Below are 17,738 nucleotides of genomic sequence, written 5' to 3'. Positions count from 1 at the left end.
ATATGGTTCTAAAAGCAATCCATATATGATGGATGTTGCCCAATTAAGATTAATACAAATGATTATAAAATTCAAAAGTAATCAAACTGTCCAAAATGTATTTCTAAAATAATAATACAAAGCATATAAGAACTTGTATATCAAAAGTCCAAATAACACAAGTCAAGGTTTTAGAATTCAAAATATCTAAATAAAATCAAAGTATTTAAAGAAAATCAAGGTATTTACCAAAATATCTAAATAAAACCAAAGTATCGGACACAATATCTAAATTGAATAAAAGTATCTAACACAGTATCAAAACTGAATAAACCTGTAAGATGTTCAAAGTATTCAAGTGAGCCCGAAACAAAAGATAAAGTAAAGATGAGAAACCAGAGTTCAGTCAGGTAGAGCCTAGCCTGAACTCAGTCAGAGCGCTGACAGGGAGGGGAAGTTGAGTAGCTCTTATACCCTCAAAACATCTGTCAAAACAATAAGCCTCGTGATCAAACCGGAGCCACGTTTCTGCAGCCATGTGTCCGATAGATGTAAAAACACTGATCTCATGCTTATCTATTCCAAGGTACCCGGAGAGCCTTGCAGACCTGTTTCACTTCCACATTTCAGAAGGTCAAAGCATATAATCATTGATGTTTGGACTTCACTCAGTTAAATGCAGGGTTACAAATACCTCAGGAGATTGGCTGTATTGTCTCCCTTATCAAAACTCAAAGGATTAAAAATAACTCAAGATACAGACATGTGGAACTAAAACCCAGACATACAGAATCACAAATAGCTCTAAAACAACATTGTGGAACTAATATTCAGACATACAAAATCATAAAGCTCGAAATATAAATGTTCTGTTTAGCTAATGGAAAATTACTGTATATTTATCTTTATATCTATATCCTCTTGCAGAAGTCTTCTAAAGTCTGTGACCGCCAGTTAGGGCCTCTGGAACGGACTGTCTTGTGCCTTTGAGCACGTAGCAATCGTACACGTGACATCAATAACCTAAAACATATTTTAAACAAAAAGTTAGCAAATACAATATTTATACATACAGTGTATGAACCACAACAGTGTTTCAAATTATTTATTTTTAAATCAGTTGGGTCACTTAAACCATTTTAGTGCAGTCACATGGTTGCTATTAAAACAGACTTTTTGAGCTGCTTTATATATGCAGAAATGTTTTCTGAAAACAACTGCAACTGCTGCAGAAAAAAGTATTGCAGCAAAAATTGAGGGTCAAGAGCACAACTGAAGCAAACCCTGATCTCTATGATGGTGATCTAAAAAAAGCATTTTCAATGAGACATCAACATCTTAACCTCTGTTAATTCTCAATAAGAGCTTCTGTAGATGCATGACAGAAATAAAATCAAGTGAAGCTGGTGATGCTGTTTGTGTAGTTGTTTATTCAGATCTTGAGAGATTTAAAGTCTTGTATCTTCAGTTCACCTAAGGCTGTGGCTGAAGAAAGTTGTAGTTTGTGTTCTTATTTCTCTTTCTTTCGGTGCTTGTTCACAGCAGGTGTTTGAATGACTGAAAGAATGTTGCAGGAACATTTTACTAACCTTAAAATAACATTATACTAATATGGAAACTGGACTGTTTTATGTTCTTGGAATGTTACAAAACAACGTTCCTAGAATGTTGCATTTGAAAATCTAAATTAAGTTGAAAGAATGACTACCTTTTAAAAATTTTGACTTTTTTATGTTAAAAAGAATATGAAAGTACCAGTTTTAATGCTATCCCACAATGCTTTGTGGTGGCTGTAAAATAATGCTTCTACAGTGTAGTTACAATAATATTACAGGACTGTCCGCCAATTTCCCATCATGCATTTTCATTTACAATAAAAAACATGAATACAGTGCATTGTTGTAAAATGTATTGTAAAATTACATCAATTGCTAACAGTGTACTTATTACTAACCAGTTTGACTTTATTTCTGTCAGATGTTATTTTTGAGAATTAACAGAGGTTTAGATGTTGATGTTTTATATGAAAATGTTGGATCACCATTATTGTGATCAGTGTTTGTTTTAGTTGGGTAGTTTGACTCTTGACTTAATGAGTTTGTGGTCCTTTAATAGTTTTTGTCAACGCACATAGTTTGTTAAAAAATGGGCCATATGCAAAGATAAGGCGATATTGTTTTCATCATGAAGAAAAAATGATTGAGGAAGATTATCTTTATCATCATTGACCCAAAGTGGTTATTTATTATTAGCAAACAATATTCATGAAACACTACTTTCTTCCCTCAGATCAGACGTTCTGAATTTTTATTTTTAAATACATTTTGGGAGAAAAATCTTTCGCGACACATAGACATCAATAATCAGTATATGAATCTCAACAATGGTAACATGCTTCATGCAGCAATGCATGCTGGGAGCCATGAGTCTTATACTATGGTGGCTCACAGCATGCATGAAGCATGTCACCATTGTTGAGATTCATATGCTGATGGTTGATGTCTGTGTGTGTTAAATATTTTGAGTTCATGTTTGTTAAAAAAAATTAACTGATTGTTATAATGCTGCTGAACACAGGGTTTGTAATATGAATGTACTAGTGATGGGCATTTCGTCTCTTTTTTGCCGGTTCAATTCACTGAAAAGAGCCGGCTCTTTTGGCTTACAAACGGCTCTTTAAAAAACAATAATGTTTTGACTATGATAGGTGTGAAAACAATTCTAATTAATAAATTAATTTAATATTAAATTAAATTAAATCACAATTTCTTGAAAAAAGCATTGATTTGTTATGAAAAATAATACTATTAAACATTTGCATTTAAATTACAACTTTTGAATGTATAGAAACAACAACATTACAAAACAAATACAATCTGAGTCTGAACAACATAATAGAACCCATATTAAAGAAAAATAAATAACAAAGGATTAAACTGGTCTCTCTTTTTTGGCATGTTATATAGTCAGCATTAACTATCTCACTAGTTATGTTTTGTATAACTAGCATGAACACACACACACACACAATGCATATCATATTTTTCTTTTATGAGAGATTTGCATTCAGAAATACAAGCTGCCTTGCTTTCGAGCGGCTGATGATCATTAAAATGATTCCAAATGCTGCTGTGCTTCCGACTCATTTTCCTGCTTTTGTTTTGATTTCAAAAGCTGTTGTGTTTTTCCTCTCCTCTCCTCCGAGTTTGACACTGTGTGTGTGGGGTGTGTGTGTGTGCGTGTGATGGCTCGGCTCCTCCCTCATGCTGTATAATTGGTTGACACCTCGTGTATGATTGACAGGAACAGAATGTGAGGCTGATCAGACAGTCGAAATATAATATATATTTCTTTTGTTCTTTGAATTAGTCAATTATTTTAAATAAAATAAAATGCATCCATTATTTAATTATTACATAATGATTTAATTTCTATAGGCTATATTTTTTTTAAATAGAGTCGGCTCCTCAGATATGCGAGCCAGCTCCCGTCGTTCACCTACAAGAGCCGGCTCTTAGAGTCGGCTCATTTGCGAACAACCCATCACTAGAATGTACCAAAGGAACAACATAATTGTTTAAAAAAACATCAGTAAATCAGGTTGTTTCATGATGATTATAAAACCATTAACAGATAACAGTCATCAACAATCTCACGTCACTTTAGCTTTCTTTGACGCTGCAAATGTGCTCAACAAACAAACCGTCACAGCTGCCACAAAAGATTTAATAAGTGTTAAGAGCCCAACTAATGGAAACACTAATCACTGTTATGGTGTTTAACTGTTATGCTGTTATGGTAATTAAACACATTAGAGTTAAACCCCTGTTAATTTTTAATAAGAGCTTTTGTAGATGTCTGACATAAATAAAGTCAGTCTGATTAGTAATAAGTGAAGCTGGTAATGATATTTGTGGAGTTGTTTAATCCTCCTCTGCTGAGATCTTGAGATATTTAATGTGCTGCCATGCATTTCACCCTTTGTTGCAGTGTGGTGCTTATTCCAACCAAAATTCAACGTCTGTCTGATGTCGGAGTTTGACATCAAACAAAGTTGGGTTTAGACGTTAACCCTGTACTTTCATTTTTTTTCAACCAAAATATGATGTCTGACTGACGTTGGACTAGTTGGAGTCCAACATCTTCCTGATGTCACATTGATGTACTGTGCCTGCTGGGTTATCTGACCTGACTATCATAGAAAAATTCGATGAGACAACAAAGTATTGCAGATGTAAATAACGTAACAATGTGGTTGTTGTAGGGTTAAGTGTCTGCTTATGGACTTTTTTGACTTGGTGTCAAACTTACCTCTAAACTCACTGCTAACTGCTTATCAACCTCTTTTCTCCGAGACACTGCGTACTGCAGACAGATGAACTGTGCAGCCTGCCCAGGCTGCCCTGCTGCCACTGACTGGTGAAATTTTGTGGGGGTCGTGTCGTGCTGGTGATGTGTGAAACCATTGTAAGTTGACCATATGCGCCGTTCATAAGGGGCACGTCCCAGCCAGGATTTTAATATTGCCTAAAATATCCAGGTTTTGGCTATTTGCACTGTGCATGTTGATCATTGTGTAACATTCATGAGAGCTATAAAGAGCAGAGCAGACGGCTCCTTATGCTTTCGAATCACTTTCACGTGTTTGTTCGTTCATTTGACTTGAAGCATTGTGGCGCACTTAGTTTTTTTTTTGGATTTGTACGCAACCACGCTTCAAGTCAATCGAACGAACAATCACGTGCGCATATTTGTATCGCTTTGATCATTCCCAGTAGTTCTCACCCTCTCACACGCAGCCCCACGATTGGTCGATTATGTACAATACCAGCATGTTATTGGTCAAACTGCTCTGGATGTTTTAGTCATTTTTAAAATCCTGGCTGGGACGTGTCCCGTGTGAATGGCGCATATGGTTACCCTAAACCATTGTACACTGTGAGGAGGAGCGGATTCTAGATCTGCGATTTCTGGTTGAGAGGAGTTTGGTGCGGGTCTCCTTGGCCTTCAATGTTTTGGTAATAAACATAAAATATACTTAAAAAATATTATCTGATTTATAAATGGGGTGGCAAGACTGGATCCCAGGGGTGCCAGCTGCCACTCTTTGCCACCCCGTAGATCCGCCTCTGCCACACAACCACTTGATGATTAGATTCAGCACTTTCTTTTACTCAATCTGTAATAAGGAGAAATAATCAGTGGATGAACAGATGATAGAGTCATTTATGGGGATTGGGGACAACCAGATAGCACACTTTCTCATTAGCCTCTAATACAGGTAAACTGACACTACACAATAATGAAAAGAATGATATAAATGTAAATAAATTATACTGTTTACAGTTCGTCTTTTGTCTTTGTTATACATCACATTAACATTCCTATTAATGTTACATAATAGTGTATAAAACATTAAAAATATAAGATTACAATATTATATTAGATATCAAATCTATATAACATTACTAACTTATGCAGTTATTCAAGTATTTATACATTAAATAAAAAAATAAAAATAAAAAAATAATATATATATATATATAATACCATTTGTATGAATAAATCAGTATTCCTATATTTTATATGTTGTGTCACAAACAGCATGAATCATTAAATCGGGTTTAATCCTGTAACACTATGGGTACAACACACATTCACAGTCAACTAAATCTCTTTTCTTTTACAAAACATAACTAATTAAACAACATACCTGTAATGGGGGAAATAATCAGTGAATTAACATGCAATAGCTTCTCCATTTCTGGCACACTACGCATATGATGCTAATTAGTTAGCATCACAATGTACATAATTTAAGTAAAATAACACATTAATATATACATTTTCATCATAAAATACTCACATTCCGCCAGCGATAATTATGCATTTTAGACAAAAACAAAAAACAAAACAGATAATACCCGAATCATTTACAGGGAAAACTGAATAGAAGATATGCTCATTAGCCTTGCACACAGCTAGACTGTAGTGATGTGTCATTGATGTGATGTGATGTGTCGAGTTTGAGTTATTCCTTAATCACGTGACAGCCCCATACGCTAAACCAATGCAGTCTGAGCCAGAAAGAGAGTCACACAGCGACAGAGCAACACAATCCAATTGACTATTAATGGAGAGCTGGCGACTTCTGGTGACATGAGCAACAGTGACCATTGGCAACGAAATGTGGGCATGTCAAGTGTTGCAAGTCAAGCGACTAAAGTTCAGAATTCCTCAACTTTATTCAAATAAGCAGCTAATTTTAATGAGCGACAACCATTGGGAGTGAAGTCATTGGAGAGCATATAATTCATCTGCTGTAGTGGTGTGTTAAGGGGGTAATGGGAATGCCCACTAGCGACCTCAGTTGCCTGCCACAAGCGACAAGCAACAAAAAAGTTGCTGGCGGTGTGGATGGGGCTTTAGGCTTGTTGAAGCTGCACTGCACAGACCGATCGGTGTATAATATCAAAGCAAAGCGAGAGTGATTCAAAAGCATACGTAGCGTCTCCTCTCTATTCACTCTCACTGTACTTTGATGTCATACACCGATTGGTCAGATTGTGATGATCTGCTTCAAGTAGAACAACCCTAATGATTAAAAAAATTAAAATGATAATATTCAAGACTGTTCATTGGTCAGAAGTATTGAATTGTCATTACATAGATGTACTTAAATCCAAGATTGCTCTACAAGCACATATTACACCTATACTTTTTTATTAAACATATTCATTTGTTTTTAAGGCCAAGCAGGATGAAGAAGAGAAAAGACACACAGGAGTCTCAGGTGAGAAAATTAGTTATCAGTAGTTTATTGATCAGGTCAGTTGACTAGTAACTAAAAGCCTGAAGGTCTGGATGTAGTTGTGAACTGTATAGTGAGTTATTTATAAGCATTAGTTACTTGTCTATTCAGTATTTGTTGTTATTGTTTCATCTTCTTCTTCTTCTTCTTTTATTAGCAAAGATGAATCAGTCCAAAACTTATCACAACATATATCAAACTTCTGATGAGAAGTTGCCCGAATCTGTATATGAAGATGTAACGGTAAGTAATTGTTACGGTTATTGTCTGGATGGTTTTCCATTATTATTATTATCATTATCATTATTATTATTATTATTATTGTTATCATTATTATATTATTATTATTATTATTATTATTATTATTATTGCAACACATTTATTATTCGGGATAAACCCCTTGGGATGCATCATCTCGTTTTAAAGGGGGTCCTAATACACACAATTTAGATAACATAACAAAACGAACAACAATGATCACAACAATCAAAACAACACAACCCCCTACTACAATATTAACACATTAAATATTTATTATTACTCAGCACTTATACATATAAACATAGATACACCATCTAAAGCAATTACAAGAAGTTTAAAAACAAGAAAACCATTTTGAAACATATAAAATGAAGTCAGAGATTGTACATTTGAAGGTAATCTATTCCTATCTGCCAAAGCCTTATACCTAAATTACTTTTTCCCAGACACTTTCTTAACAAAAGTAGAAAGAAAAAATGTGCAGAATGTCTTAAATGATATATGAAGTATATAAAATCAAGCACTGATGGTAATAGGATAATTCAAATTTTACAATTGGGAAGTTGGCAGACGCTTTTATCCAAAATGACTTACAAATGAAGACAATTAAAGTGATCAAGACCAACAAAAGAGCAATAATATTTAAATGCTGTGATAAGTCTCAGTTAGCCTTACACAATACACGTAACAAGGGTTTTTTTTAATAATAAATAAAAAGAAAAAAGTAAATAGAGAATGCTGGTGTTAAGCCCCTTCACACTGCGATTCCAGCAAATACACAGGTAAAGTGTTCCGGCAATTGTTTATATGTATATATATATATATATATATATATATATATATATATATATATATATATGTGTGTGTGTGTGTTTGTGTGTTTACTCAATGATTGCACCAGACTACAGCAATTTTTTTAACTTTGCTGAGAGATGAAAACCCATGTACAGAAGGGTTCTTTTGAAAATAAATGCACTTTCAAATTACCCGGGATATGTGCGTGCTTTCACACACAACCCGTAAAGATCCCGTAACGACACATGACATCAGGGCGTGACGTGTAATGTACGAGTCGAAAACATTAGGCACGTTATACTTTCACTGAAGCAAGCGAACGATCTCGGCGTCAGCGCGGAATGTGAGAAACTAACTGATCTCTGCTTCATTTCAGTTTGCACATATTTTTTGTCACGTACGTTGATCTTCCTTCAAAACAGCTGGTCGCGTGATAACGTGCATCATCACTACGACACGCCATTAGATCTGGCTTTTGTTCACACAGCGCTCGTCCCGGGATTGAACCCGGCAATGTTACTAGGTCCCCGACCTGGGTTCAATGCCGGAATGAATCCCGGGACATGTTTGCTTTCACACAGAAGGCAACCCGGCAATTTGCCGGGTCCGACGTGCAGTGTGAAAGGGGCTTTAGAGGCAGGGCTGTAGACTAACTTTCTGCACTGGTTGCACTGGTGCACCTAACTTTTTTCTTTTTTCTTAGGTGCACCAGCACAAAAGTTAGGTGCGTCCAAATTTTAGACCACATCACATTTAACACTCCATTTTTATAAGTTCACTTCTTTATTTTTTATTTTTTTAAATCACTGTCCATATAGGCAATATTGACTTGTAGCCTAAATGATTAACTAACAATCTGGTCAGCATAAAGTTCATTTGAAGCACAATTCTACAAGAAAGGTAACTTACTGAAAAAGTGTTGGTGCTTAAAGTGCTTCACTGACCTAAAACTTTAACTTAAAACATCTCAAATAAGTGAAATAAAAAGAAAATCTAAATTAAGTGTTTTAAAGGCTTCAAACTGAACATCTCATGGCTTAATATCTTAAGGACTATCCTACACTGCAGTCACATGCCCCTCAGATCTTTGACTTTGGCTAAACCAGCTGGACACACTCTCTAGCAGCAAAATCTTCCAGACTTGGCCCTTTTTCACTGATTCTGATAAGATCTTCCACTGTGTCTGAATAAAGGAATGCTCTAGTGTCTGATTTGAACAGCTAAACAGTCCCTAAACAGCTTATACTACTGTTTCAGCTATTAAAATAGTTCATATTTTATAATATTATAATATTTCGTTTAGTTTTTTTATTAAGTTAATTTAGAAAAACGTGACTAATTTTTTTTTTACTCAAATCATATACACCATCATTTTTGCTCATAAAGGTAAGAGTACTACATCGTTCATAACTGTAAAGGCAAAACGTTGTGCTTTCTGCTGTGTCGTCTTTAACAGGACTACAAAATGAACTGACACTCAGTGAAAACATGCCTCACAGACATGTTAAATATATCTATAGAAAGCTTTAAATGACTACTTAACAAAATAAAACAAATTGAAAACAAAAATTATTTAATTATAATCATAATCCATAAAGATGCACTTCTGAACTATGATGTGAAAATTCACTTCATATTTGTTCACGCATAATTGTTAATTGGGTTAGATTCCCAGGGAACACGTGTTAGGTAAAAAATGTTAGCCTGAAAGCACTGTAAGTCGCTTTGGATAAAAGTGTCTGCTAAATGCATAAATGTAAATGTAATGCATTTAACACACTTTCCCCGACCCAGATCTATGTGGGTCATCTGACCTTTCATACAGTTGATTGATGACCAGTCTGATGTAGGGCAACAACTCACTGTGTGATGGAGCCTATATAATGTAGTTAAAATGTCCCTAAAAATCAAGATATACGACAAAAAATGGCCATTTGAATTTTTGTCTCATATATTTACACCATACGTTAAACAATATCACACGAGTACAAATGTTAAACTGATTTTATTCAACAGTTCAATAAATATGAAGTGAACTATGTGTTATTTTAGACACAATAGTGGCTGTTTTGCTTAATTTGTGTATGATATTAAAGCACCACAAGAGTGATTTAAAGGCATATGGAACGACTGCTGTCTAATCACTCTTGCGTTACTTTGATGTCTAACACCAGTTCTGATGGTGATGATCCGCTTTAAATCGAACAACATGTCAATCCTGAATGAATCAGCTGTTTTGACCCGTTTCTTATTTAGAGTAGCGTTTCATTAAATAGATAGTTTCATATTTCCATGGAAAAGAAAAGAAAATTTAGTAATGATACTTACCCTCATGGTCCAAAAGAGTACGTGTACTGAAATTTTATGTTGAAATAAATAACACTTTTTGTAATGTCTTTTTGATGCTTTACACAACAATAACTTTAAATTATCTTTGGGAGTAATTTCTCAGCCAAATTTGATGTGTGATTAATTTGTGCTTAATTAGATTAATTGCCACATCATGTAACTATATTAAAAACTGTAATCGCTTTACAGCCCTAATATATATACAGATATATATATATATATATATATATATATATATATATATATACACACACACACACACACACACACACACACACACACACACACATATATATATATATATATATATATTTATATATATATATATATATATGTGTGTGTGTGTGTGTGTGTGTGTGTGTTTACTCAATGATTGCACCAGACTACAGCACTTTGGTTAACTTTGCTGAGATATGAAAACCCATGTACAGAAGGGTTCTTTTGAAAATAAATAAATAAATAAAAATCTAATTTTTTTTTTTTAGACTGACAAGTATAGTAAAGTCATTAAATGACATCCAGAAATTGGAATTGTATTATTTCTCAATGTGTTAATCATCTAATTTTTCCATTCTTTTTTCATTTTTTTTTTTCAACCTGACAAGCAGATGACATAGTATTTGGGACACACAGAAGTGAAGTGCTGAAAAGATGGGGGAGAAGTTGAAGACGTGTGTGTGAACTATTTTATACAGAGATCAAGGCAAATGGATGGGAAAAAATATCATGAATTGATAAAAAGTGTTTTTCATTTACATTTTGTTTAATATATTTTGTTTACTTCTTTTATATGAGTTACGGTGTTTCACCCTTTTGTCTCATTGTCCATTTAGTCTTCTCTCATTCAAAGCTTCAGAATGAAATAATAATGACAACCTACAATTCTTTATACTGGTCAATTTTGAATGAAAACAACACACAGTAGTATACATGTGTATATTATGTACGTGTAGTAGTATATATATATATATATATATATATATATATATATATATATATATATATATATATATATATATATATATGTGTGTGTGTGTGTGTGTGTGTGTGTGTGTCTGTGTGTGTGTGTGTGTGTGTGTAGAGTTTGAATCAGATGAATAACATTTCTTGAAATATAGAAACATACTACACAATAAACTGCAAATAAAAAAAAAAAAAAAAAGGTTTCCTTGTTTGTTATTTCCCATCACTCCTGGCTGATGTGCATTTTACGAGGCAGCAGATGGCGCTGTTACTGATACTCTGAGGTTTTGATTCTTTTCCTACTATTGTCAGGTGAAGCTGCAAAGCATTATAACTTCATTATCTTCATCTTTGCATGTAAAGACTCTAAAACCAAATGCACATTTGATGTAATTTTAAGACAAAAGTAGGAAGTGACTATCAAGCTGAAGTAGTCCATGCATCTCGTGCTATATATTTCAAATCTGAATGAATTTTTTTGACCAGACTGAGAGGCTTGAAAAATGTGTTTAAATAAATATATAAAAGTGGAATTGTATGATATATTCAACATGTTATTATGTGGCTGAATATAGTCAATAGAAGTCACTTCAGTTGTTTGATGTCAATATTGGGTTATTGATAAATGCTTTAGCTAAAATTAATGCAGACGTTAAGAGTCTATTAGGATGGTTGCATAACTATTTGTTATGAAGTTTACATAAACAATATAAGAATATAAATAAGAATATAAATACACAATATTTACAAATTTATTTTAACATTATTATTATTAATAATATTAAAACATTTATAAAATACAATTTTCTTTCTTGAGCAGCAATATAAATTCAATATAATAAGACACATTTTTTAATGTAGTTACATAACTTCATACAGTAAGCTTCATAATTACATTGATAAACAAGTTTGTTGTTCATTTATTTATTCCACAAAAAAGACTGAAAAGCTCTGTATGGAGAAAAATACGATATTTCTGAAACATTGTAACTTTTTAAAAATATCTTATGTGTTGCCTTTTCACTTTTATTGCATCTACTATTCAGTTGTAATCAAGGTATGCGCATGGATGAGACTTAAAATGAGCCTCTTGCTGAGGAAGTTAAGTCAATGCTCTGATTAGTAAAGACAGGCCATGTACAGCTGAGAAAAATAAATAAATAAACAAATACACCTATTTATCCATATTCAGCAGCTGGAATCCTTGGGTTAAAAACTGTCATAACCTGATAAGGAATTACCTGTGATTAAATGAAGGTGATGGTATTATTAGATATTATGGTGTAATGTTCTTGTCAGAAAGCAAAAGCGTTGTTTACATAAAAATGCACTGACAAGGAACTGGATAAGTGAGATTTCCATGATTCATTACATTTTTATTTAATTTTGAATTTTAGTAGGAAACAGTCGACTTGGGCTCATATTTACTTATCAGAATGATGGACTGATAACGTCTCTATAAACTTTTGAACACACACACAGCAAAAGCCAGAGTGATAAATCAACACTGCTCGAAGCATATATGATCCCACTCTAAAAGAGTGTTAAAGTAACACTGAAGCAGTGTCAATATTCATGAGATAATTATGTGATTAATTAATTGCTGATTGAAATTAATCAAATATCAACATTTAAACCTCTGTTAATTCTCAATAAGTGCTTCTCTAGATGTCTGACAGAAATAAAGTCAATCTAATGATTCTCATGTTTGTGGAGATGTTTGATCCTCCTCTGCTGAGATCTTCAGAGATTTAATGTCTTTGATTTGCAGTTGATTTTACCACATGCTCAATCATCAGTTATTTCATTATTTCATGAAGATTATTTTATTTTCTTGATTTTAGGACAAACACAGTGTCTGGAAATTACATTGAAATAACATGAGTCTAAATCTAATGCATCCTGAGAGTGTTGATTTGGTCCCGAAACAGTATAAATTATGTCTAAATTAACCTTAAATGATGTTGAAAATATTTTTATGACGTCAAAAAAGATGTCATAAAAACTTTCATTCTGTCTCCACAGTGGACCTCATTTCAACGTCTGCAAAGACATAAAAAGACGTCCACTGGACGTAACTTTGCCCAGTGGGAGTCCTCATTTGAGGTGTGGCCACACCCACCAGTGTCACATTTTATTAACCAAAATTATCTTAGCATTTAGAGAAATAGTGTCCCTTTAATTAATAAGAACCGAAAGGTACAAACCCACTGAGCACAGTACAATCAAAGTTAAATGGCCCACTTTTTTATTTTTTTTATTTTTTATAAACTCACCTACATTTCAAACCCATTCTGTTCCTTACTAGCATCAAATATCTTGTATATAAATTATCTGTGTGGCAACCAGAGAAAATAATGAGGCATTTCTCTAAAATAAGTTAAAATATCTTAACTCCATAGAGATAAAATGGTCTTCGTAAATGTGATAAATATGTGCTCATATAAATAAAGAAATGTCAAGAAAACAAATATGTTAGATATGTATGTGCTTTTTTATAATTATGTGTCCAGGGTTGGATATGTGATGTGTTTTGATTGGAAGATTAACTGTTTTGTGAAAGTTGACCTTAGTTTGAAGAAATTGTAAATAAGACATCCAAAATATTTAAGCTTGATTCTGCATTTGAAGCAATGTAGTTTACATATTTAATTGAAATAGTGCTGTAGAAAGTTAAATTACAATATCAGGGTATGAGAAAACCTGCCTTCGAGTCATACAACTCTGTATACGATCTCTAAATGGTGTTCTTTAGTAAGTCATTTTTGCTGTTGTTCTTCTCTTTTTGCACCACCTTTTCTTCCTTTCTCTCTCGTATTCCTCCTCACTATTCACTTCCGTGTCTTCATCCTCATCCATTCCTCTGTTTGTCCCTCCTGTATTTCTTTGCCCAAATAATAGTGACATTCCCATTTGAAACAGAAGACCACCGGCTGCTGTACGGATCATGAGGGTGATGAAGTTGTCTATAGCTGTGTCCAGTCTTGCTCTTATACTCCTGGCTGTTAACGCGACTACAATCGCTGATATAATTGCAGATACAGTTGCTCCAGCAGCTACGGCTAAAGCGCCAGCAGCGACACCATCCACCCCGGTGAACTTCACCCATTCAGCCACCATCCTCCCAATAGCAGGTAATGCGATCATAGCCAAACTGCCTCTGAAGACACCAACAGACTGTAGCCTCCTAAATACCAGCAAAAGGCCAGTTTCCCCAAGTGCACCATAAGCGAATGCCAAACTGACTCCCAGTAAAAGCACTGGAAGCCAAATGGCGCTTAAAGCTCCAGCAGTCTCGATACTTATTTGAAGACATGGATCTGCCATTCCTGTTTATCTTCTAACAGTTGTAGTTGACTTTAAAGCTTTTACTTGTGCCTCTCTTTTCCACCACCGTTCTCGTGTAGCTGATAATTGTTTACTTCACTAAACAGTCTAAAAACAGACAGTGTGCGTCCCAGTGTTTGTGCAGGCAGTGAAGTGCTTCTATTTGCTTTTTAGGAGTGTTTCTAGCGCACCGACAGCTACAAACTGTTCACTCTCTTCTGTGTTTGCTGGAGAGATGTTGAAACTGAAACTATTAATACACTCACTTCGGAGTGTATGCTTAAAGACCTATATTTAGACATGACAGGAGTCTGCTAGACATTTTGCTCCATTATAAAGACAGAACTGCGATTAAGTTCATGTCAACAGAATATTGTGACTGTGTAATTCTTTTTTGTGGTTATCATGTGTTTTGTCTGTTATCAGAAGCTGGGTGGAGACATTTTAAGCATGTCTGTGACAAAATGGACTATAGCAGCTAAACATGATCAGACAATTCAGCAATATTTGTCAACCGCTTAAGAAAAAAAAAGTAAAAATGTAATTCATATAAATTCTGAAGACTTTAGCTTTTACGTGCATGATTAAAATCATATGTCTATTAGAGGCATCATGCATATTCAAAGTGAGAAGCCAAGTGGATTTTGAATGCAGCTGCCAAAAGACAAAAAAATAGCCGATTCATTTTTTCTATATTTAATACAATCCAAACGGTGGCGCCCAAGCTAACAGAATTTTGTTACAAGAATGTTCTCCAAAAATACAGTGTTGATTCTAGGAATATAAAAATCCAGTTTTCTTGATGTTATAGAAACATTTTTAAAAGGTATAAGTTTCCTCAAACGTTCTGTAAACTTACGTTTTATTTAAAATTCAACATTCTATGAACACTGATTTGTAACATTCCAAGAACATAACAATATCCAGTTTCCTTGTTAATAGAATGTTATTTAAAGGTATGATGTTCCTGAAACATTCAATCATTCAAACACCTGCTGTGAACAAACACTGAAAGAAAGAGAAATAAGAACATGAACTACAACTTTCTTCAGCTGCAGCCTTAAATGAACTGAAGATAAAAGACTTTTAATCTCTCAATAAACAGTGCCACAAACAGCATTAATAGCTTGACTCAGAGCATTACCAGATTGACTTTATTTCTGTCGCCATCTTCAAAAGATCTTCATAAGAACTAACAAGCTAACACAAGAAGTACTTGGACCAAGATTGCAACTAAAACAAACACTGTCCACCACAATGGTGATTTCAAATGAAACAAATATCAACATTTAAACCAGGTTAGCACATCCTTTGGAGATGTCAGCCTTGACTCCTGTCCCAAATGTCAAGCTGCTCCCATGATCTGATCGGATATTTATTTCAGAGTGATCAGACTGATTGATCTGATTGTTTTATCTCCTGTGTTTTCAGGCTGTTCTCTGATCATTCCTCTGGTTCTGGTTCTGATCATCATTGTTATTTTATTACTGTCTCTCTGTAAGAAGCATCAGTCTCAAGGTAAAGCTCCTTCTTTATTTCTTTAGACACAGAAACTCCATAATACTGTTTAAAACATAGATTTGTTAATCTGTTTCCTCACGTTGAGTCTGTCGCCATCTACAGGCTGCAATGAGATGAGCAAAATACAGATAATTGAAGTGTGAAAACATTTCCAGAAGACTCCAGTGATGTAATATAATGTCATTAATTTAGACTCTTGTTTTAGCAGGCGGTAATTCATCATTTCAGACTGAAGTGGAGACAAGAAGTGGTTCATCCACTTACTGCATGAAAATAATATGTTTATTTTTATTCATAATGAAAATAAATTTTAATGTCTTTCATCATGAAGATCTTCAGAAACATAAATGATCTTTATCTATTTAGGTTTCTCACACTGGTTATGATTATGAGTTGATTAAAGACACTCATCGACAAATTCTCAGCTGGCAGCCCTAAAAGGGCCAGTAAAGGGCCAGTGCAGGCTTGTTTGCAGGAGACTGTCCTGAAAGTGTCAGATTGAGGAATAATCAGGAAAACGCTGCTGTCAATCAACTCACTGCCTGATGACACACAGCAGAGAATCTCAATGAACTGAAGGCTATTATTTTGGGTTATGATTGGTACACTGTTAACAATTGATGACATTTTTACAATACATTTTTCAACAACACATATTTATGTTTTTATTGTAAATGCAAATGCATGATGGGAAAATGACGGACAATCCTGTAAATATTTTTAACTACACTGTAAATGTATTATTTTACAGCCACCACATATACATATTGTGGTATAGCATTAAAATTGGTACTTTCCCAGCTAACAGAATTTTGTTATAAGAACATTCTCAAAATTTTGAGTGTTGGTTCTGGGAACATAAAAAATGTCCAGTTCTCTTGACATTACAGGAACATTTTTAAAAGGTATAATATTCCCACCTATAATTGTTTTATGTTCTAGGAACATTTTCAGTGGCTAGTTTTATTTTAGTTCCCAGAATGTTCTGCTAAAAGTTAGAATAACATTCTCTAAAAACATTCTAAAAATGTATATTTATAACATTGTTACAAAATTATTCTCTAACATTCTAATAGAACGTCCCATCACACTAGATGTGGACTGACATTGCTCAGAAGTCAGATGTTGGTTGAAAGTGAAAACCCAACCTTTGTTTGGTGTCAAACTCTAGCGTAAACACTCCAAAAACAGTATTACCAACTTCACTTATTATAAACAAGATTTATTTCTGTCATAAATGTAAAAAAATGTCTTATTGAGATTAACAGAGGTGTTGATGGTTTATTGAAAATAATAGTTTAGTTTGATGTCACCGTTATGGTGATCAGTACTTAGGCAGTATGACTCTTTTCAGTGTTACTGTTCATTTAAGTGTTGCAACTATATTTCTTACAGCAAAAGCAGTGAGAGAAAGATGTCGTCACGTGATGTTGGGTACTTGCTGATATTAGAACTTTTCTCGTGTAGAAATCTGATCAACTGGTTTTCTCTGGAGTTGAATTTATGCTATTAATTTTATATTAGTGACTATAGCAGATGCAATCCATACGATCCTACAAATTTAATCATATTTTGTCTGCTCTTATTAAACTACATTGTTAATAAACCAGAGAATGCTTAGACACACAGACTCTTCAAGAATTACTGTATGGATCTCAACAATGTTGACATACTTCATGCCACAATGCATTCTGGGTGCCATGGATGAGTTTTGTGTGATGTACCCAGAATA

General features: G+C 34.0%; 3 protein-coding genes across 3 annotated transcripts in view; all 3 read left to right on the top strand.

The window, feature by feature from the left end:
* LOC132144119 (B-cell receptor CD22-like) overlaps positions 1 to 11,161 on the top strand; it is a 30,412-nt gene extending 19,251 nt beyond the window's left edge. Inside the window, exons 9-11 of the mRNA XM_059554877.1 lie at positions 6,730 to 6,772; positions 6,948 to 7,033; positions 10,804 to 11,161. Coding sequence (XP_059410860.1) covers positions 6,730 to 6,772; positions 6,948 to 7,033; positions 10,804 to 10,812 — 138 coding nt within the window. The 3' untranslated portion in view covers positions 10,813 to 11,161. The remainder of the gene's footprint in view (positions 1 to 6,729; positions 6,773 to 6,947; positions 7,034 to 10,803) is intronic.
* The window catches only part of LOC132144102 (adhesion G protein-coupled receptor E3-like), a 150,580-nt gene that overhangs the window by 54,169 nt on the left and 78,673 nt on the right, over positions 1 to 17,738 (top strand). The gene's annotated exons all lie outside the window — the stretch shown is intronic.
* Positions 1 to 17,738, top strand: part of LOC132144128 (adhesion G protein-coupled receptor E3-like) — a 99,132-nt gene that overhangs the window by 62,503 nt on the left and 18,891 nt on the right. The window lies entirely within an intron of this gene.

This window comes from Carassius carassius, chromosome 7, assembly GCF_963082965.1.
Source record: "Carassius carassius chromosome 7, fCarCar2.1, whole genome shotgun sequence".
Lineage (NCBI taxonomy): Eukaryota > Metazoa > Chordata > Actinopteri > Cypriniformes > Cyprinidae > Carassius > Carassius carassius.
Note: the sequence above shows the minus strand (reverse complement) of the source record. Positions and strands in the feature narration are given on the sequence as shown.